Raw genomic sequence first — 23,101 nt, forward strand, 5'->3', positions numbered from 1 at the left:
ATTGAATTATGTGTCCTGATTATTTTTGTGAATTAGCTTCTATCAATATATACTTTTATGATCCAAAATAACACTTTTCTGCAAGGAAGGTAGAAGTTCAGGACTGCTTAAATGCAAAAGGAGACAAATGTGAGACTTGTAATGTAAGGTATAAGGTGCTAATGGTATTTTAATGGAACCTTATGGATTATTATGAAAGCAGTTGCTTTTGACTCAGAGTGAATAAGGGAATAAAGAAGTGATTGTTTTTTGGATTGTGCTTTCTGAGTTTTTAGTTGGGCTTTATTTTGTTTGCTCTTCAGAAAGAAAGACTTTTGGAAAAATTAAACCCAGTTGTTTTATGTACAGAGAAAAAAGGGAAGATGCAGCGCTCTGTTCCAGTTCTTTAAAAATTTCATTTGATTAAAAGTAAGAAGCTTGCCCTTTGGGGGATGAAAGATTTTTCTCAGATTGTGTGTGTTGTTTTTTCATATTTTGACTCTTGTGGTTTGAAAACTAATTCATAGATATATATATTTTTTAACATATTGATCCCTTATGCATATCTATCTATAAGGTTTCCTTTGTGAGGAAAAATAATTTCTATAGACTCTATAGTGCAGTCTACAGTAGTTACCGTATCTTGTGGAGATGGAAACCCAGCGACACCATTTAAAAGTCCATTATTTTCTAAATGTTATGGATGGAAAAATTGATACGGTTTGGGATATTAAATGTTTTATTTATGGTTTTAGACTCTTTATCAGGAAAGAAGTCAGTCATATGCTTAAGTAATGTTCCCAGTTAAAGTTATGGATAGTTAATTTAATGCTTTGTTGCGCTTGCAGGGAGGCTTAAAACATGCTGATTTTATTATTGCTTTTGCTTTCTCTTCCTAAATCGTATTGATTGGTTATATATTAATTTTAAGTATAAATTTGTATGTCTGCTCAGTTTGAATTTATTAGTAATATTTATTAGATATTTTTGTCACTTGAAGAGTTTAAGTAAAACTCTCCCTCTGCCCCCCAAAAGTACTACTGTAAATGGAGCACGGGAGCCTATTCTTTTCATCCTACCTTTAGCAGACTTTTTTTTTTTTTTTTTAATCTTGTTTTCCCTGTTTTATAGCAATCAAGTGCTGGTATTTGTATAGAGGACAGCACATGGATATAGTAGGAAGATTCATTTATTAACAAGATGATTTGGGGAATACTTTGGGCTAAATTCGACATCTATTCATTGTATGCATTAGAGTGTTTCCAGCAGAATTTTAGCAATAAGCTTCACAGATGCTTCTCTAAAATCCCACTAGGTTTTTATTGGCATCACATATAAACAGGAGACCTGTGAAAATCCTACGTTTCTTTTGGTCCATTTTACATTCATCTTTTAAAATTTATTGTGGAAATTGTTAAAATAAGTAAGTGCAATTTTAGGTAATCCTGGTTTTGTTCTTTCTAGCTGCTTGCTTCTCATATTTTTGTTGAGTTAGAGTGCATTCATGTCATTAGTGTGTGTGACGTGTGCCAATAAAATCTGAGGCAAGTGCTTTGGTGTTCTTACTATAGGCAGATCATGTCAGTAGAACCTGTGCTTCATTGCTGTCTCTTCCCATTGAAAACACTAAAGCCTAACTCCTAGGCTCTATTTGTTCCGGAAGCCAGGCAGGCAGGATTAAGGTAAGCCTCTAGCAAGAGACCACTGCTGTATTCTGGTAACAAGACCAGGCTACTCCATTTATTTTTTTCCTGCACATTTGCAAAGAAAATTTCTGCAGTGGGTTTTCTCTTCAAGTATATGAGCTTCTCAACAGTTTCTTATTATGCTACTTTACAAATAATGGGAGGAACATCTCTTTCAGAGTAATTCAAATTTGAAATTAAAGGAAAAAATAAAAAATGGAGCAAGCTTTTAGTTTTGTAAATAATTTGTGTTAATTAACACCACCAGCAGCCTCATCAAACAAGAAAGCACGGTTGTCTCCATTTGGTGGCTGTTTTATGTAATACTTAACCCAGGACATTGTCTGACATGTGCAGCCTTAGCATAGCTACCAGAACAGGGTGATTTAATAATGAATCAGGCAATTTACTTCGTCACAAACAGTATCACCAGCAGAGCAAGTTAAAGCTAGAAGCCAGTTGTTATATGACATTAAATACTCTGTGTGTTCATATCTATACCAACAATCAATTTTTCAAGGAAGTTTTAAGAAGTGATAGTGTTCATTCACCTAGGCTTGATACCTTATTGCTCCTCCAAGATTTGAAAAGAGAGGATTTTCAGCAGTCTACTTGCCCTTTGAATGAACTTCACTAAAATTCTTGGCCAGCTTTCACACAGGGCTGTGGAAGAACAGTGTACAGAATTTACATGACAAAACAGTGAGTGAAAGTAGAATTCTTAAAAACTCTCTTGCTGCCAAGAAGTACAGAAACTTGTTGCCTGATTTTAGAGCTATTACTAAGACTATGTGCAAATATTGAGGGAAAGTGTCTCTGATCTGTGCTGCATAGTGGCTGTAAATACAGTCTACAGCTAATTGCTTTTGGAATGCTAGTAGTCTTTAAAACTCATAAAACATATGGTATTGAAAATTAAAATAATTCTTGTTTGTAAACTACGAGGGTGTATTTTTTTTTTTTTTAAATTCAACCCTAAAGCCATTACTCTTCTGAAGGTCTTTTCCAAAATGCCTTTAAAACTTTAAGTAAGTGCAGTATTTATAGGTATCTCACAGGACTCAGATACTAGGTATTTAGATAAAGATTTGTATTCAATTATTCAGTTGCAAAGTTGTGTCTTACTAAGGTGAGATTCACCCTTTTCTTCATAAAGATGATAAACAACAACTAATTATTTTGCATTTCTGACAAAAAACAGTGAAAATTTGATATTTCAAAATGAGTTTTTCAGGTTTTTTAGACCACACATTGTTTAGGCATGCTGAGATTACAGCTATCTGATGGTGACCTGGTTTTTGTCCAATTCGAAATTAATAGGACCTTGGTATCGATTTATTTATACCTATACTATGAATAAAAAAGCTGCAGTTTTCTTCCAGTCTAGTAGAAAACAAAACTAATAATGTAATGAAAGCTGAATTACTATAGAAATCATAGAAGAATTAGTGGACTTCTCTTTCTGGCTTTTTGGTACAGGAGATAAAACAACTTTGAACACTACTGCTTGAAATGTGTAAAGACTGAAAATATTTTCTTGTTGCCGTTACAGGATAAGAAGGCTTATCTGGACATCATCCACACCTACATGGAAGTCCACGGAACTGTTCATGGAACAAGCACCATTTATATTCCTGGCTACGTAAAAAACCATGGTATACTCAGTGGGCGGGATCTGCAGTTTCTACTGAGAGAAACCAAAGTAAGTTTGTCAAGAGGGAGTAGTGGCAAAAATAGCTACAGATAGACGGTATCTGAAGTGCGTGCATTTCACCGCCTACAAATGAGCTCCTAATTTAAAAGCACTGGAAAAATAAATGATCAAATGTAAAGGAGCTTAAATTGTCCTCTGTGTCCTAAGAATATGGTTATCATCATGTCCATGTTTTGTGGATTGACAGCTATTATTAGAAAATTGGGATGACAACCTACAGTCACAGACACATTTAACAACGAGCTTGAGAAACATGAATAAATGCATTTTTCATTTTCTTAAACATGATATTTTGCTCAAGGAGATATATCAACTGGGAATGTACTTTGTTTGACATCCCTGATGTGAAAGTTAGGGAATACCTGAAAGCTGTACAGTACTCACGCTTGCTCTGCCCTACCAGTGACTTTAACCTAGAGCAACTCTACTCTCTGAGGGAGAAAAGAAGAAAAGCAAGTGCTTCATTCACCATTCAGTTCTTTCCTGTGTATCAGCTGTGCAGAGAGAATGAGCAAGGGTGTGCTTTTTGTGGTGTGCTTTGCCTGTGGCCCCATAGTCAAGGGAGCTCAAGATAAGGGACAGTATATACCTTGAAATAAATCAACTTTTGTCCCCGTAGTTAGAATGCTTGGCAGGGTTTTCTGTACCATTCCCATAATCTTTGTGGTTCATTAAAACACTTTAGTAGATTACATTTAAATAGGATGTTTAACTTTCAGTTGGTGAAAGAAGTGGTTTGTGTGTTTAAAATTAGCAAAATGTGTGGAACTGCACCACTTACTACCCATTGTTGATAGTTTCTTGCTGTGCATTTCTACAGAAGAATGTATTAAAAAAAGAAAAGAAAAAAACAAGCACCTCCCAGTCTTCCCACACGACTGCAGAGATCTCCTTTTTGAAATATTTGGGAAAATGATGGTAATTTGACATCTCTGTGTGACAGCTGTTGGCAAATTATGACTTTTTAAAGGCAACCACAGTGTGTATGTACTTGATGCATACAGATACACATAATGTTGCAGATTAAAAAGTCAGCATTTACTTTCGTCATAGATAATATTGAGATTACACAGTTTTTGCATGTGTGGAGTATGAAATCACTGTCTTAATCATAGTACTAATGTGGGAAGAATAACCCTAAGCACAAACAGTGACTTCTTTCTGAAAAGAAATGTGTTCTATTCCCCAGAATAGTAAAATAAGCTAATGGTCTTCCTATGGATTTACTGAAGTCCTTATAATTTACAAAGTGCAATTCACAGTAATAGTTAAGTTACAATTAGAGGAAGACTTACTCATTCTCAGCCATTTTATGTGTATTATACTTGAAAGCTTGCTTTTCAATATTAAGTAGATAGCTCGTCTAGTTGTTATTGGTTATATTTGCTGTGCCCTAAGAGCCAATGTAAGAACACATTCAATTTAGGACAAATTTAAGTTGATATGTACATATTAAGCAGCAGCACAGTGTAGTTATGTGGGTTTTGCAACACAGGAAGTAGTCAGGGTAGTTTCACTCATTTTTTTGACTAGTAATTGCAATACCAGATGGAAGATGATACTATCTTGTGTTTGTGAACTGCTCCTAAGATCAGAAAGTTGCTTATTTTTCGCAGGTTGTATTTTTGTGAAAAGCAGGGATCTACACTGTACTGTTTTCAGAGTCCTACAAGCATTTTAGATTTTCATGATTTTCTATATGATTGTTGTGCATTGACTTGGGTTTTGGTCTTCCTAATGTTGGGGAAAATCCTTTGAGAATTTGCTGCATTCCTTAGTCGATGGCACTGAGAAACATAACAGTATGTTTTAGAGGCCTTTATCAAGAAGCCAGTGTTCTTATCACTTTTTTTTTTTTAATACAGTCTTCCAGTAAACTATATTTTTTAAAGTCTACAAACAGTATTTTTATATGGCTTTTCTGAGCTTTTGTTAGCAGAGTTGCAAATGACAAAAGCTGTCTTCCTTCTAAGGGAATTACTTATTTATGATTGCAGCCAGGCTAACAAAACTTTGACCTGATGATAAGCAGTTAAGAGTCCATCTGCTTCTCCAAATACTTCTTATTGTTAGGCAAATGGGAGTGCAGTGTATTTCTGATGTTGCAACAAAATGAAATGAAATATGGCTCACTGCATCATGAATTTCAGTTATTATTCCTGTCTAATACTTGTTCCAATATATCTAGTTCAACAGAAAAAGTAAAAAAGCAGCATCCTGAGATTGAAAGTGGAAACTGAGATTTACCATCTAGGTTGTCCTTTTTCAGTTGGAGATGTATTTTTGGGTATTTGGGTTGGGTTTTTTTTTTTTGATAGCTGATGTTTAGTATCTCACAGGTACACTGGCAGTTCTGCCTTACCATATGGCTGTCTGTGTTGATCAACAGACATACTTGCTCTAAGTCTTCCTGTTGCCTGTACCTTCAGTTTCAGATTTTGATACATTTTAAAAGACAATACTTTAACATAGGTTACCATAAAACACCACTCACCTGTCTCCGCGGGCCATCTGCTCACTCGGTGTGTGGGTCAGTTGTGTTTATATCAAATGGATCATGGATTTAATTGCTAAAATAAGTGCAGATTTTCCACAAAAATCAAGCTGACTTGAATAGGAGCTTTGTGCACTGAGGAGCCTTGTGTATGTGTGCACATGCATCCAGTGATACTCAAGGACACTTTTTAATCATAATCACTTTAATTGCTAGGCAACGTGACCAGAGCCCCATAATGAATTTAGTTATGGGGTTTTGTCACTAGACAATCAGTGTGCTGAAAGTATGTGAATAATTGGAGCTGTAACTCAGGGGTGGTAACATCTGTGGGTACAATGCTCATTTGAACCATCTAGGCCTGCTGTTTGCGGTCTCCAAGCAACAAACTTTGTCTTTAAGCTTCCAGAAACTTTCAGATTTTTCTTTTACTAACCATATGTTGTCAAACCCAAAGGCAAGGGATTGTCTTCCATTGTTTGTGAATTCAACATTGTATTAGCAAGTTTTTGTAAAGTCAACTGAGAAATGATCTAGTTTTCAGAAAATCAGAGCTAAATAATAATTTAACAAATCACACAGTTTAGTGTACTCAGAAGTGTCAGTTTATGTTGCACTGCTTCATTTTGCCCTTAGACAGCAAAATACCAATTGGTGACGGCTCAGTCATGATTCTTGATCTGAGCTTTGCATTCCCAAAATGTACATGGTCTCTCTGCAGTAGTTGGTATAGGACACAGTATTCTCAAAAGCATGCAGCTGCCATTTCATTCTGGTGTGTATTATAAAGCAACGCATTTCAGAATAAGTGTGTTTTCCAAGCAGGAGGCTGCTGTTTGAGATTCATCATGGCTAGTTCAGCTGTGTAGTGCATGACAAAAACGAGACATGTCAACAGTTCCTAATGAGGAGATGTAAAGCCATTCATCACGTCGGAGGAAAATAGGGTAGGCGAGCTGGCAGCCATCCCACCAATTTACGTGGCTTCTTGCCAAGTGGGCAGCTGCAGGAGTTGGACCAGACTCTCTTGGAAGAACCAGTACTGAATTCTTGAGAAATGTTTCTCCTTTTGAGAAAGTTTGGGATGCAACTTTTTACTTCAAGTCACTGTGAATTTTTGAGGTAATCCAAGTTTTTTTACTAAGTGCAATTTACAATCTCTGAACGTTGATTAATAAAAGTGGGAGCAACACCCTCTTTGGACAGTTTAGGAAAAATCCTGTTGCAGTGTTAGATAAGCAGAAATAGGAAAACAAACTTTTTTTAATATGACATTTTATGTAGTAATATATTTTTTACTTCCACACAGTTCACAAAATCAGCTGAGAAGACACAGAATCACAGAATTGTCTAGGTTGGAAAAGACCTTGAAGATCATCCAGTCCAACCATTGACCTAACACTGACAGTTCTCAACTGCACCAGATCCCTCAGTGCTGTGTTGACCCTCCTCTTAAACCCCTCCAGGGGTGGGGACTCCACCACCTCCCTGGGCAGCCCATTCCAACGCCCAACAGCCCCTTCCGGAAAGCAATACTTCATAATATCCAGTCTAAACCCTCCCTGGCGTAACTTGAGGCCGTTCCCTCTTGTCCTATCACTTATTACTTGGTTAAAGAGACTCATCCCCAGCTCTCTGCACCCTCCTGTCAGGTAGCTGTAGAGGGCGATGAGGTCTCCCCTCAGCCTCCTCTTCTCCAGACTAAACCCCCCCAGTTCCCTCACTTAACTAGTGATTCTGTTCTAAAGTTGTTTCAATCACAAAAGGATCGACTTTTCCAGAAGGTATTTTATATTCATGAGAAAAATACATCAAGATAGTTAACAACAGCCTTTGCTACACTTCTCTTTCTGTGGTTCAGAAGAGAATATATAAGTTCAATAAGGAGCGATAAACCTACCAACCCAACAGAATAAATTAGATAAAGTGCAGTAATGTTAGAAAGGGGAGAGGAGAAGGTAAACACTTCTGTTTATGGCACTATTTAGTCTCTGGAATATGAAATTTTTCTCTTATGAAATTTTTCTCTTAAATATTCAGCTAGACAGAAATACAGTCAGTGAAGTAAAACATTCACTCCTTATTTTATACTTTTGGTTATAATTTAAAAAGACTGTTTGTTCAAGCACTCATTTTAATAATAATCTGATCTGGCGCCATAAACTCCATAAATAAATTGCATAGTGTCAACTGAAAGTCAGTTGTTTCCAAAAAATAAAACAAAAACACACTGCTTTTTTAGGGGAGTGGTTATGAAGCACTTTTCATGCCAGAGAGGTCTCCACTACTTTGACTGCTACACTATGGAAGGACTGCTTATATTATTATCAGAAAAGAATGGTGTCTTGCCTGGTCTGATGCTGGGTGGCCAACCCAAAAGTCTGAAATTCCAAACCAGGGGCTTGATTCACTGCAAATGCAGAAAAGGTTCCCGAGGAGCCTTTCTTACAAAACCCAAAGGATTCCTGGTTAAGAGTTTCAACACCTGCTTTACTCATGTTGGGCAAGTGAGGTTGCAGATACAAATCAAAAAAGGGGATTTGTACAGACCTATAGGCACAGACACACCTGGGTAGCAGTCACTGCAAACAAGGAAATGGTTTTCGAAAAAAACCACACTGATATTACAGTGATAATTTATTTTCTGTTATCTCCTTTAGATAGACTTTTATACTGTAAACTCCTCCTGGCAATCACCTCGTTATATAGGGTGTTAGTATACAGAGCCTACTGTGGCAACATGCCCACTTATAGCACTGTATGAAAAATAATAGTTCTGGCTTTCAAAAACATTTGAAAAGGGGAGAAAAATGCTCACATGCAGAAAATGAAATGGTTTCAAGCACTAATCAACCAGTAAAGCATAAAGGAATTCTACTCTGCATAGCAATTCTGCTGCAGCTAACAAAGCAAGATCAGGGCTAACATTTTTGAACCATGTATACCCACAGTTATGTTACCAACATTGTGAAATTTGAAGTTTTGCATTACAGATCTTCAGCCATAGGGTGAAGGTGCACCTCCACCACCACCTCTGTGTTACCAGACATAGCATCTGGTAAGAGAATACCCTGAAAGCCACAGTCAGCTCCTTACGTGGTGGAGGCAACCAGCGTGCATTTATACCACAATGTTGTGGAAACAGTCTGGTCTAAATCTTTACTCTTTGTAGGAGAGAGCTTTGTCTTCCACACAACCTCAACTCTACTAAGGATGGATGCTTGCTTCACTGGTACCTGAGAATTGTTGCCTGTTATTTTCTTTTTTTTTTTAACTTCTTTTTCAATTAGTGGCTTGCAGTATTTGTTGCATACTTTTAGGAAATACCTTGACAGATTGTTTTAGCCTTTCTGGAAATAACAAGCTGCATGTAATTCAAAGGATTAGCAAATTAGAGCATCATAAGAATGAGTTAGAGAAATGATCTGTGTTCTCTAATGCTTGCTTTTTAAATTGTAACGAATGTGACTTTCTTCAGGCAATTAAGATATTCCTCACTTTTGCTCTTTATACCACACAAAACCACTAGCTCCCTAACTAGGAATGTTAATAAAAGGCAGTTTTCATGAGCAGGGTCTAGATTCAGTTTGGGAATTTCTACTGACCTGATAACAGTGTGATGGAGAGCGATAAAAGATTTTGGGAGGGTTGAAAAAAGTTGCTGGGGGGGTCTGTGGGCAGCTGTGAGCCGGGCTGCCACAGTGGGTCAGCAGGTAGCACACAAATGTGCACTGTTCCAGCCATCAGACACATACTTCTTTCTTTCTTCAAAGGTATGGTGCTGCTTAGAGGTAAGGTTGGAAAATGGATGCGAAACAGGTGGTAAGCTATTTATTATAGATTAAGTGTTGACAGTGTGCTCTGTGCTGTCAAAACATAAAACCATGTTTCTTTCCCCATGGAGCTTCCTCCTAAATAAACGGACCAGTCAGACTCAGAACTGTTCAGCAGTGCACAGCAGCAGTTTATTAAAAAAGTGAAAAATGAAGCAAACAAACCAGCATTCTCTACATAACAGACAAACACAGAATCATAGGAGAATTGATACTTCAGATGGTTTTAATTGCCGGTTCTCAGCTGGTTTTCTGCCTGAACTAAGGAGTAGTTTAAATAAGTAACATTATGTGTGCAGATTGCTTGAAATGTTTTCGTGTCCATAATTCATTATTTTCAAGAGATTACCTTTCTTTAAATTAAGCCTCTTTTGAGATGAGATTTAGTATGTATTTTTTCTGACTGAAAGGTAATATATCTTTTGCCATATATAAAACTTAAATTTAGATAATCTAGCTTTAGTAGAAATAGTCTTCCAGATCTTTTTTTTTATCAGCTGCTGGAGAGTTTTCTGTAAGATTTAAATCTGCAAGATAGCAGAGAAACTTTTTGCAAGTAGGTGACTTTTTTAACCTATAAATTGAAAACTGAAATAACAATATTCAGCTCTACGCACTGAAGATTATATATCCTCAACTATGCTGAGAAGTGTTAAGTCTCTTTTTAAAATGGTCCAACTCAGATTTTATACTGTTGTTGCTATGGGTCGGAGAGGATGGATGCCTGTGCACAGTACTGCATCAGTGTTAAGATCAGCTTCTAGAAAGGGCCTTCAGTTTTGAATCTTTTGTTACTAGGATTCACTTCCATGTTGCAGAAAATTTAATGCAGAATAGTATAATTTGACCTCTTTGAATATGTATGTCCTGAATACATGATCCTAATACTTATGAAAATTGCTCTTTATTTTCTTGAAAAAATCAGTAGTGTTATATAAATATATATATATACACACACACACACGTTAAGTCATGCAACAGTGCTGAGAAATTGCTGTTACAAACCAGAGCTTGTAATTCTCCCGTTACACACAGACGTTCAAATAAAGATGAAAAATTCTATATTTAATTCAGGCGTTTTAATTATGTTGGGCCAGGAAAGGGGTCAAGATCCAAATAAAAGGCAGACAACTCTGAAAAAATACTACATTTCTTTACATTAGAGAAAAGCACTGCCTTTTCTAGAGCACCTGTAGTCTCAGCCGATGTAAGAATAGCTTTGTGAGGCATTCTTCCTCCTTCAATTTACCTTGGAGATGTTGAACCCTCTTAATACTGTGCTAGCTCTTGCCTCCTAGGCAGTGTCTTCAATTGATGTTTGCTGCCATCTACTGTTTTAATTAGAAGACTTAATCAGTTTGCCAGGAGCATGTTCATATTGGCAAAACCAGCAGGTTAGTTGATGTGGGAGAGAAGGAAAACAGTAGGGTAGCTGTTACGTGAGGTTGCTGCAGTAAAACCTGTACCTGCAAGAGAGCCCAAGCAGTTTCATTTCAACACCAGTCAAACCACCAAATGACTTTTTTTTTTCCCCCAAAAAAAAATAACAGAAAGGGTCTGTTGTTGCCTCAGCTCTGTGAAAAATCACCTCAGGTCATTACAGAAGATGATTGTCAAATTGTATTTTACAGCACATTCTATTACTGCTTGGGTGGGAAGGGCTGAGCTGCTGAATTTCTCCAGTTTTCTTCTTAACATTAGTGTTTGGGTTTTTTAGGCTGGTACATTTAGAATGCGTTATTGTTTATTTTAAGTTAGCTCTTAGCTTTCAGCTTTTGTAAAGAACAAAAATTAAGATAGTTCTCGTTTTCTATTTTTCAGCTGTTCGTTGGTCTTGGATTTCCATATGAAGGGCCGGCTCCTTTAGAGGCTATTGCTAATGGATGTGCTTTTCTAAATTTAAGATTTAACCCACCAAAAAGTAGCAAAAACACAGAGTTTTTCAAAGGCAAACCTACACTCCGAGAGGTAAGCTTTATCAATCTTGGGAATTTCTGTATTGAAAATTACCGTGGATTTCTTTTAAGTAACACAATATAGAAAAAATATCATAAATGTTCACAGTTTATTGCAAAAGGAATGCAACTGTCATTTTAGCCATTGATGGGATTATCAGTCATTTTTATAGGATCATCAAAAGTTTTTATTAACATACTGTTAAGCTTTACATCTAGGTTTGCCTAGATGTATATTCTGTTAATTCTTACTGCTAGATCATAAACTGAAGTTTCACTTGAAAACCTGGTGTTCTGCCCAGGAACAGATCATGTCATCTGATACATGACGTGTCATTTGAAAGCGGTTTTATTTTGTTGAAGAAATAAACATTACTCTGTGCTGTGCAGGAAGTAAATAGGTGTTTACATAAATTATAAAAATGCCGTTTGTGGGTTGTTGTATGTGTTTTGGGATTTATTTTTTTTTTCTCCAGAACAGACCTGCTCAAGGCACTGTTGAGCAGCTAAAGTATTAATGGTCACAGCCCACTGTGTGTGTGGTTAAACACTTGACGACATTTGGAGAACTGACTGTCTAAGTGAACAGCAAAACCAAACCTCAGGCGTTCAAAACAGCCAGTGTGTTTAGACTCTAGTAAGAGAAAAATGCAACTAAGTAAACTAGCCCCTCATCCTGGCACTCACTTTGGAATATTTTTCTTTTTCAGTGTAGGTAGAATTCAGCCTATACCACTTGCAAGCATTTAACGATTATGTAGCCATCTTGACATTAGCACTTTTGCTTGTGTGTTCATGGGTTTGTATATACATATTTTCTTTACATACTTATCTAAAGGAAAAGCACTCTAGTAACACTTAGATGATGAGAACTTTGCACAGCTTATTTCCCAATTCAAGTTATGTGTAGGCTTATATAAATTGCATCCTGAGCAGCGCCAGCTATTTGATGAGCAAAATACAGTTTCCCATTTTAAACAGGGGACGTAAATTCCTTACGATTTTATGATCCAGGACTGTAATTGCTTTTCAGCTGGTTGTGCATTCAGCTTGTACAGGGCAAGAGCTCAAACTCGCCCCTTCTCACAGCTTGCTGACAAAGGAGATAGCAGTAAGGGGAAAAAAGTCTGTTTAAACTCTCTCCTTGGGCTTGGCACCTTTCAAAGCTTTACTGTGGGTTGCTAGACTGTTTGTCTCATTTCTAGTTGTTCTGTGCCGAGGCTGTAACTGGTCAGGCTCAGTAAACAATCTGGACCCACTTAACTCTTTAGTAGGAATTCTGGTGCTTGGAGTGCTGTGCTAAATCCCGCTGGCATGTGTTGGCACTAACAGAAATGCTGTGCACCTGACTTGCACAGAAAAATAATCCCTATAGACTGCTTCAGTACAAAATAATATAATGAACATTCATCGTGAATATTGCTGTTCACATGCTCTGCTGACCTATCCTAAGAGTAATCTTTTCTCTAACTGGTTTTCACAACTGCATTTAGATCCGATTGGCAGTAATCCATGTGCTGGTTCTTTGGGATTAAGAAAGTCCTTAAATCCTTCTAAGTTTTTTTCAACTGTTGAAGGAGAACAAAAAAAAGCTTGTCTAGTTGTGCAAATTGGCTATCCATAGACCAATTTGAAGATAAAGTCTGTGTTTAGTACTTTTGTAAAGTAATGATTGCAAGTCACTGCTGCTCTCTTGTTCTAAGGAGAATTTATTGGGAGGGGAGTTAATTGTTTCCCCTCTACCGCCAAGGTGGGGTCCTGTAGTGAAGACTCTACAAAAACTGGAAATTACAATTTTCAATTTTCAACATCAGCAGTTATTTTGTCTTAGGACATGATTTTAAGGGGGGGGGGGGGAAATTCCTTCTAGCAGCTTGTTTTGTACCAGCATTTGTACCAGTATTTCTTCTCCATTATGTGCTTTCCACCAAAAGAAAGAAAACATTGTATGCTAGATGTAGTTGAAATGGGTACTTGGTGGGTGTGGTTTCTGCTTTTATGAAGCAGAGGAAGGAAAGAAAAAAAAAAAAAAAGAGCTGGAATTAGAAATTAATTCCAAATCTATTTATAAGAATTCTTACAGATTTTAATTATAGACAGAGGGAGTATGTCCTGAATATCTAAGACATTAAGCCTCGGCTAATTAAAGCATTTCAGTATTAGGAAATAGTCTTAATATTTTTTGAGAGTATAGATGTAGAATAACTTGTGCAATAAAAATATGTTGTTAGATACTCTTAATGCTTAAAACAGCTACTAGTCTGAGAAGCTTAGTTGTTTGGCTTCCAGATCAGATCTGGCTTTAATGTTGCTGGCTTTATTCTGTCTGTCTGAGATGGTGGAGGAGCGGTCTAAGGCATAATTCCTAAGGTCTAAGGCATAATTCCTAAATCTTTGTGGAATTTAAAACGCTGGTTTATGTCCATATTTTTGAAGGTGCAATAGAAGGTTTTTTTGTTGTTACTGAAAACAGTAAGAATGTAGCGTCTGCCATCTGAAGTCGAGACATAAGTGCCCTGGGAACTCAGCCTTGGTAACCACATTTTTAAGTACATACAGTTTTAGTGGCTGTAGAAATACTATTGAAAAAAGGTTAGAATATGTTTGGACTTTCTGGAGGAATTTAAAATATGCCAGTGGCAGCACAGTGCAGCGGGCTGCAGGTGAACGTGGCAGCTGCAGAAGCTGTCGGTGCGCAGAAGCATCCTGAGTTACCGGCCCGGCAGCTGCAGGCTTGCAGCAGTCCGTGAGCCTCTCGGAGCACAGAATGATGCGAGCTGATCCCACATCCACCTATAAGACTGGCTTCTCTTGTCCACAAGCAAAATGCAATAGGTGAAATTTTTTAAAGTAGTTTCTTACATTCTCTTGAGGAAGAGATCATGTACGATGTGTACCTAGTGCAGGAGAAGGTTCCCTCCAACAGAGAGTTTCCTGCATCTTTTGCACTCTCTAGATTTTTCTTTGTATGATACATAAAGGGGCAGCTGTATAAAAATTGTCTATGAATAATCTATCCGGGGGGGTGGGGTGGGGGGGTGTTTGTATTTATTTCAAAAGCAGTTGTCTTCTGAGGCCAGTGTGAAACACTCCCCTTTCTCCTGCATCTTTTGCTTCCTCTCAGTGTGTCCATTTGCATGTTCTCATTCCTGTGCAGCCTGTCACAAAAATTACTTTTAGTACCATCCTGCTAGTTCTGGAAGCAATCTCTAATATAACTTTTCTTAGTTATCTGCTTGGGTATTGTTTGAATTTGTTTTCTGACAAAGGTGGAGAGCAAAATATCAGTTGTCTTACTGAGGTCAAATTACTCTTGTACTGTCATCAGGGAGAGTCAGAATTCATCCTAAGTGATAAAAATGATTCTTTATTCACTACTACTCACAGAAGCTTGGAAATGTTTGAAATTTGAAGTAGAGATAGGGTGAGAACATTATCTGAAGGTGAGACAGGGCAAGGATGACATCTCTTAAAGCCAGTCATGCAGGTCTAACCAGGACTGGTAGCAATTACAGGTTGTGAAAACGCAGGGCTGCTCTGTCAATGAGCTGTGGGGAAGCAAGGTCACGTTGTAAAAGTAATTTCAGTAAGCATCAGATCTTCTGGGATGTGGGTCATTATGAAGATCAAAGCCACAAATCAGAGGTGCACAAATGTTACTTGTGATCTGCGTTACTATCTGGTCTTCAGTTTTCCAACTAAATTCACTCTCTAAATTTAAGCACAGAAAATCTGAAAGATTGAGGATAAGGAATGACACTGACAGATTCTAGCTGAGTTCTTGTATTATCCTAGCGCATTTCATCTAAAAAGTCTGATGAAGAGAGTGAGAGGGAAGGATATCTTGACACACTGATTTTTACCAATATCTTTTCTTCCTTTCAGTTGACATCTCAGCATCCCTATGCTGAAGTTTACATTGGGAAGCCCCATGTCTGGACTGTCGACATCAATGATCTTTCTGAAGTTGAGAAAGCTGTGAAATCAATTTTAAATCAAAAGGTAAGAAATGTGTCCTCAGTTTGTCATCAGCACTTGAGTATGTACTGTGTACTACATGTAGAGTGCTTCCTAATGTTAGTGAAATTAAAACAGTGTGCTGCACTTCAGTAGGATATTGGAAAGAAATTTGTTATCACATAGCCGTGGGATCTGATTATCATGTTTTAGCACTGGATATGCCAGGCTTTTACCTGAAAAAAATGAGCATGAGTGAATTTATATAGAAATGTGCATTTCATATGTAAATTATACAGTAGTCTGTATTTTTCATGTATTCAGTGAGGAAGTTTCTTTGTTGATTCTTGGAGCATTGTGGCCTGTCCAAATATATGCTCAACTCTTGACTGATTTCTGTAGCCTTGATGTAACTGCCACTGAAGTGCTTGTGCACTTACAGTGTGGAATTGTAATGAGGACACTTCAAGAGGGCGAAAAAAAAGTTTGCAGTAATTTTCAGAGGTATCCCATTCTTTTTTGTCATAATGTTTTCTTTCTCACTTCAACTCCAGAATTGAAACTAAGTTATAACATGAGCTCTTGAATCCCAGAGGGTCTCAGGCTATTCTGTATCTCGTATTTTGCAGTATTCCGGAACCGAGTTTCCTTAAAGATAATCACTGAGCAACTTTCACTGCCTTTTACAAAGGAGCAAAAGTCAGCTTAAACTGCTGATGACTTTGTGAAAGTGTGATTTGTTAATGAGTTTATTTGCATTTATTGTTGCTACTTAAGCTATAATGTAGGATTTGGAATACAAGCTGCTACCACACAGCACACCACAAAGTTCATTTAAACAAAAAAACCCTCTAACACATTATGTTTCCACAGATTGACCCTTATTTGCCCTATGAATTTACATGTGAGGGAATGCTTCAGAGGATGAATGCGTTTATTGAAAGACAGGTATGAACTTTTATTGTGGATGACTTCTGTTTTATGTTGGAGAGGGAGGACTCTCTCCATTTCAAAGCTTCTTGTGTTGTTGCTGTTCAGGTAGCAACAGTAGCTATGCACTCCTTGGTGTTATATCAAAGCAGAAAGGCAAAGTAATTTTTCAGTGTATATGTGACTTCTTTAACTGTGTACACACAAAAAAATCTTTGGATCATGAAGTATCACATAAACATCAATACTTTTGTGGTAGAATTGCACTTAGGCTAAAGCTGCTGAGCAGATTTCTCAAGTATTTAATTTCAATCAATAAAGGCTTAAATTGTTTGGAAACCAGTTACTTAAAGAACTTTCAGTCCCTATGCATTATTGCCAGCTGAGAGCAGCAGAAGATATTGAAATGGAGTAATAAACTACAGAGATTTACATGGGATTCTGATTTCTAGAAACAATATGTCTGCTTGGACTTCTGCCCAAGGCCAGATCTCTTGCAGTGGCCAGCTCTGCCTTTTGCTTTGGCTGCTGCAGAAGACAGATAGGAATAACCTATCTCTGATATGCGACTTTAATGCCAGGATTTCTGTCAAAAGCACTGGGCATGCTCCTGTACTTGTATTTCTGAAAGTAGACACTATTAAAGACAGTAATAAAGAATAATGCAACTTCAGGTCAGATGTGTAGTTAACATAACAGTTATTTCCAGTTTCCTGGCAATAAACACTTTAAGCTTTTTGCTGCTGTATTGATGACATAGCCTGTAAAAGTATCTCTGCTTCTTTTGATTCTTCTGCCTGAGTTAGCTATAATTGAGAGCTTTTGTCAATACAGGAAGAAATGGAGCTCAGTGTAAGGGAGAGAAAAAGAGACAATCTGGAGATAACATCTGTGGGGCAAACCTGTCTCTCCCCTCTGGACCTTCCCCAAGGGCTATGCCCCGACCTGTACTGTGTGCTTCTGGGAAATAAATAGAGCAGTGGAATTTTGTTCATTGCTTTGACTAATTGTCAAAAGCCAGTATTGCTTCACAGCCCCCAGGATGCTCAATTGTGATTATTAGCACTGAGCCTGATTAACATGTCAAATGAAGTGAAACCATAGAATCATAGAACAGTTTGGGTTGGAAGGGGCTTTAAAACTCATCTAGTCCCAACCCCCTGCTATGGGCAGGGACACCTTCCCCTAGCCCAGGTTGCCCAAAGCCTCGTCCAACCTGGCCTTGACACTGCCAGGGAGGGGGCAGCCACAGCTTCTCCGGGAAACCTGTGCCAGTGTCTTACCACCCTCACAGGGATGAATTTCTTCCTTACATCTAATCTAAACCTACCTTATTTTGGTTTAATAGCATTACCCTTTGTCCTATCCCTATAGTCCCTGATGCAGAGTCCCTCCCCAGCTTTCTTGTAGCCCCTTAAGTACTGGGAAGCCACTATAAGGTCTCCCCGGAGCCTTCTCTTCTCCAGGCTGAACACCCCCAACTCTCTCAGCCTGTCCTCACAGGGGGGTGCTCCAGTCCCCTCAGCATCTTTGTGGCCTCCTCTGAACCTGCTAGAAGAGGTCCGTGTCCTTCATCTGTTGGTGCCCCCAGAGCTGGACACAGCACTGCAGGGGGGTCTCACGAGAGCGGAGCAGAGGGGGAGAATCCCCTCCCTCCATCGACCTGCTGCGCATACTACTCTGGGTGCAGCCCAGGACATGGTTGGCTTTCTGGGCTGTGAGTGCACATCGCTGGCTCACAGTCAGTTTTCCATCCACTGATACCCCCAAGTCCTTCTCCTCAGGGCTGCTCTCAATCCCCTCATGGCCCAGCCTGGATTTGTGCTGGGGATTGCCCCAACCCATGGGCAGGACCTTGCCCTTGGCCTTGTTGAACTCCATGAGGTTTGCACAGTCCCACCTCTCCAGCCTGTCCAGGTCCCTCTGGATGGCTCATCCCTTCCCTCCAGAGTGTCGACTGCACCACACAGCTCGGTGTCATCAGCAAACTTGCTGAGGGTGCCTCGATCGCACTGTCCGTGTCACCAACAAAGATGTTGGAGCCAGTTCCTTATCCCCTGAGTGGTCCATCCATCAAATCCAAGTCTCTCCAGTTTAGATACAAGGATGTCATATGGGACAGTGTCACATGCTTTGCACAAGTCCAGGTAGATGATGTCTGTTGCTATTCCCTTATCCACCAGCACTGTAACCCCACTGTAGAAGGCTACCATATTTGCCAGGCAGGATTTGCCCTTAGTGAAGCCATGCTGGCTGTCACCAATCAGCTCCTTATTTCCATGTGCCCCAGCATAGTTTCGAGGAGGATCCACTCCATGATCTTGCCAGGCACAGAGGTGAGACTGACTGGCCTGCTGTTCCCTGCGTCTTCCTTTTTTCTCTTTTTAAAAATGGGGGGTATGTTTCCCATTTTCCTGTCAGCAAGAACTTCACTGGACTGCCACGACTTCTCAAATATGATGGATAGTGGCTTGGGCACTTCATCCACCACTTCCCTCAGGACTCACATATGCATCTCCTCAGGAACTTCCTGGACTGCTTATGCCCTGCTGTGCTGTCCCTACAGCATATACTGGGGTGATTGAAGTCCCCCATGAAGCCCAGGCCTTGTGAACGTGAGGCTGCTCCTGTCTGTCTGTGGAGAGCCTCATCCACTTGGTCTTCCTGGTCATGTGGCCTGTAGCAAACCCCCACTATAACATCTCCTATCTCTGCCCTCCCTTTAATCCTGACCCATAAACTCTCGGCTCCTCATCCATCCCCAGGCAGAGCTCCATGCACTCCAGCTAGTCCCTGATAGAGAGACCCCCACTCCTTGTCTTCTCTGCCTGTCCTTCCTAAAGAGCCTGTATCCTTCCATTCCAACACTCCAGCCGTAGGAACCATCCCACCATATCTCTGTGATACCAGTAAAATCGCAGCCCTGCAGGTGTGTGAACGCCTCTACCTTCTGTTTATTCCCTATGCTGTGTGTGTTTGCATAGAGGTATTGAAGTTTGAGACCTTACTTGGAAGATTTTGTGGTGGGAGGCAGAACAGAGAAAGCAGCAGAAGCTTGGAACAGGAACAGTGATGCATGGAGTTGATCTGGTTCAGAGGTTGTGGGGGCATTAACCACGAGTGTGGTCTTCAGGGGATGTTTGAATGTGAAGAGGATGGGGCCAGATACACTCCCAACAAGTCACCCAACGGGACAGTAAAACTGCAGGATTTAAAGGAGATGTCAGGAGTTTCCCTTTTGGGGTCTTGGCTCAGGATCAAGAGGGAGGACAGTGTTCACAGGAAAGGTTTAGTCAATTCCCCGAATCTGCAGATCCAGCAGCTGGGCTGAAGGTCTTCAGGGGCTGAAGAGAACTACTGTGAGCTGAGCTGTGGTTTCACAATTAGCAGTGCCACCTTCAGCTGGATTCAAACAGCTTTCACTCCAAGCTGCTCCCTCCTGCCAGTGCTCTGCCCCTGCCAGCGGCCAAGCGTGGCTGTTAGGTGCATCTGTGCCATCTGCTGAATCCACCCCTTAATCCTTTTTGCTCTGTGGCTGCACAAACAGTTGTGTCAGCTCTGCAGAGCGGCAGCACAGGGTGGGAACCAAAGGGTGGGACTGCTTCAGTTGGCACTGCCATCAAAGGAGCAGCCAGGCGACTGCAGCCGAAGCAGCTGCAGGATTCCCTGTTGCAAACCTGGGAACTGTTGGATGAGGCAGGCTGGGCTGATGGAACAGACATGCTGACTTTGAAAGATGTGGTCAAGCAGAGTACTTGGTAACCCAGCAGAAAATGTTTTTGGCAGGGCTCTCCTAGGTTAGCACACTGACTTGGCTCAGCAGAGGGTCAGCTGAGCGCCAGAGCCTGACAGAGAGAGTGGAGTGAGGACATTCATCCAAGAGTAAGAAGAGCCAGAGGGAGGAGGACACCTCCTTTGACGGCAGGGCTAGGCCTGTCTCAACCTTGAAATAGTGGTTACAGGTAAAACAGACGTAAACACTGTCTCTGGTGAAGCTTAACCTTCTGTTCCACGTAACTTCTTTATTTTATCCTTATGCCTGTAGTGTTGTGGGGCAAGCTAGACTGGGGTGAAGATACCAAATTTAGGTTGCTTTTGGTGGTTGATAGGAAAACTAGCCAGAGACAGCAAACACACACAGCCCTGCATGGTGGTACCTGTGAAGGTGATGCGCTTTGAGACATGCTTTGAGGTGCCATAAGCTGAGGAAGGCTTCCAGCCAAGTTATGGACTGGAAATGGGAGGCTGTGCCCAGGTTTTGTGAACAATTTTCAGCTAGGAGATGTTAAAAGCACAAGCCCCCATCAAATGGTAAATTAGCCTCACAAGTGATTCAGTGTCTTGGAAAATCTTTTGTCTTATGCCTGCACTAGCTGTGAATCCAATCCAATGTTACAGTATTATATTGTGTATATATTACACTAGTATATATTACAGTATTGGATTGAATTTTGAACCTATGTAGATTTACTCCTGCATCTAGTATTTTAAATATTGATTTATAAAAGGACAGAATAAGCAAGGTGTTTAAGTCCAAACAGCAAAATTACCTTTTTGAAACTACCTCATTAAATTCCTCCAACCATCTGTTACTAACCTGTTTTTTTAGATCCTGTTAATATTCTGCCATAAATATGCTCTAACATTACTTGGGGTTTTCGCATATGGCACAGGGGAATGGCTTAGAGCTGCATCGGGGGAAGTTCGGAATCAATCTTGGGCAAAAGTTCTTTGCTGAGAGTGTGGCCAAGCACTGGACACAGCTCCTCAGGGAAGTGGTCATGGCCCCAAGCCTGGCAATGTTCAAGAAGCATTGGGACAACACTCTTAGATGTATGGTTTAGCTTTTAGATTGCCCAGTGTGGAGTCAGGAGTTGGACTCTGTGATCTTTGTGCGTCCCTTCCAACTCAGGATATTCTGTGATTCATGATTGTATAATATTACATAGCCAGACCTGGGAGTATGAGATCTTCCTCCTTCAGCAGAGGAAATCTAAACAGATTAAAAACCAAACTGCTGTTGAGAACTGGTAAATTATTTATAGCTTAGCTTCATTAAAATTTCAAGTAGTTCAGCTTTTCTAATCTTTAGGTCACGGTGTGGGACCTGTTCAAACAAGTATTAGTTTTGTCAGGTGAATGCAACCATGATGGACTGGGCCCACATTTTTTGATCACCTTTTGATGAGAGTTGCCAAATGTTAAAATAATGGCTGAATATCATGGAATGTTATATAAAACCAGTGATTACAATTTTCTCTATGCTTTTTTCATTTTAAATGTCAAGGCTATAAGAACTCATCTTTGAATAGTTTTTGCTAGCAGGTGTGTTCAGATATCATTTCTTCCTTCCCTCTTTCTGCTGCGGTGACACTTGACTACATGCATTATTTATGGCCAATTTTCTTCAGTGTTGGGAGAGCACTTTTACTAGCAGTTCAACCAAGAAGAGCAAACAAACTCTTTGAATCTGGTTGCTTTATAGAAATCTTCAGTCTTTTATGAGTTCAGTTCACTCCATAACGCTGCCAGTCCCCTGGTCCTTTCCACGTGGTTCTCCACATGGGCCTCGTGAGACATTTCTTGCCTACAGGGTAACTGGCCTCTGGGATTCTTCTCCTACCAGAACTTCCTCCTGATATTTGTGCTGTTACAAAAATAGTTCTGCTAACACTGAGCTAGTGAAACAGGAGTCACTGAGAAAGCCAAAATGGGTTGGGTGTGTGGAAGTAGAGAGACTTAACTAGAGTTGCTTATGATTAATTTAAAAAGGTAAGGAAGGGAAAAAGCTTGTTTGGGAAGAATGATGCTACCACATTTCATTTGAAGGTGATAATTCCCTCATGCTAAAAAAAAAATCTTTTTAAATGTGCTTAGATTATTGATTTTAATACAACTGAAATTTGCTGCAAAATGAGTGTTTGGGTGATAGTAACCACTTACTTTACTAATGGGGAAAATTGCTGTCATGGGACTGGATGCATCATAATAAAATGTCATTTGTCACTGCAGGATTTCTGTCACGGGCAGGTGATGTGGCCCCCATTAAGTGCCCTTCAAGTAAAAATTGCTGAACCTGGAAAATCCTGTAAACAAGTCTGTCAGGAAAGCCAGCTCATCTGTGAGCCTTCCTTCTTCCAGCATCTTAACAAGGACAAAGCTCTGCTTAGGTAAGTATTTAAAAGCACAAACATATTATTTAGTGTCTTTTTATTGCATGAGGTTTTGCCACACATGCCGATTAGTGTATGAACTCCGTGACAAGCGCTGTCTCACTCCCAGCTGTGAGTGTAGCTGTCATCCTTTGTAGCAGTGGATGGGAGAAGTTACTGCTGCGCTGAGAGCGCTGTTCCGTGTAGCATGTGCTTTTGCAATGAGGAGTACAGCTCTGAGGCCAAAAATTTACATCTCTTTCTTCCCCCTCCATCTCCTCCTTTGCTTGGGCACTTTGAGTTGCTGGCGCTGCACAAAGATGCTTGTGCTGGAGGGCTGGTGATGCCAGGACTCTGATTGTGTTTAGATGAACCCTTCACAGCCCTGGCTGAGCTGAGCAG

The 23,101-nt window shown here is 39.8% G+C and overlaps 1 protein-coding gene across 5 annotated transcripts in view; it reads left to right on the forward strand.

The window, feature by feature from the left end:
• Window positions 1–23,101, forward strand: part of MGAT5 (alpha-1,6-mannosylglycoprotein 6-beta-N-acetylglucosaminyltransferase) — a 135,970-nt gene that overhangs the window by 104,212 nt on the left and 8,657 nt on the right. For all 5 annotated transcript variants that reach the window (XM_026852188.1, XM_026852184.1, XM_026852187.1 and 2 more), the window contains exons 12-16: window positions 3,217–3,366; window positions 11,527–11,673; window positions 15,546–15,662; window positions 16,491–16,565; window positions 22,560–22,717. In XM_026852188.1, the coding sequence (XP_026707989.1) occupies window positions 3,217–3,366; window positions 11,527–11,673; window positions 15,546–15,662; window positions 16,491–16,565; window positions 22,560–22,717 (647 nt within the window). The remainder of the gene's footprint in view (window positions 1–3,216; window positions 3,367–11,526; window positions 11,674–15,545; window positions 15,663–16,490; window positions 16,566–22,559; window positions 22,718–23,101) is intronic.

This window comes from Athene cunicularia (genome assembly GCF_003259725.1).
Source record: "Athene cunicularia isolate RWA chromosome 7 unlocalized genomic scaffold, athCun1 chr7_part1, whole genome shotgun sequence".
Classification (NCBI taxonomy): domain Eukaryota; kingdom Metazoa; phylum Chordata; class Aves; order Strigiformes; family Strigidae; genus Athene; species Athene cunicularia.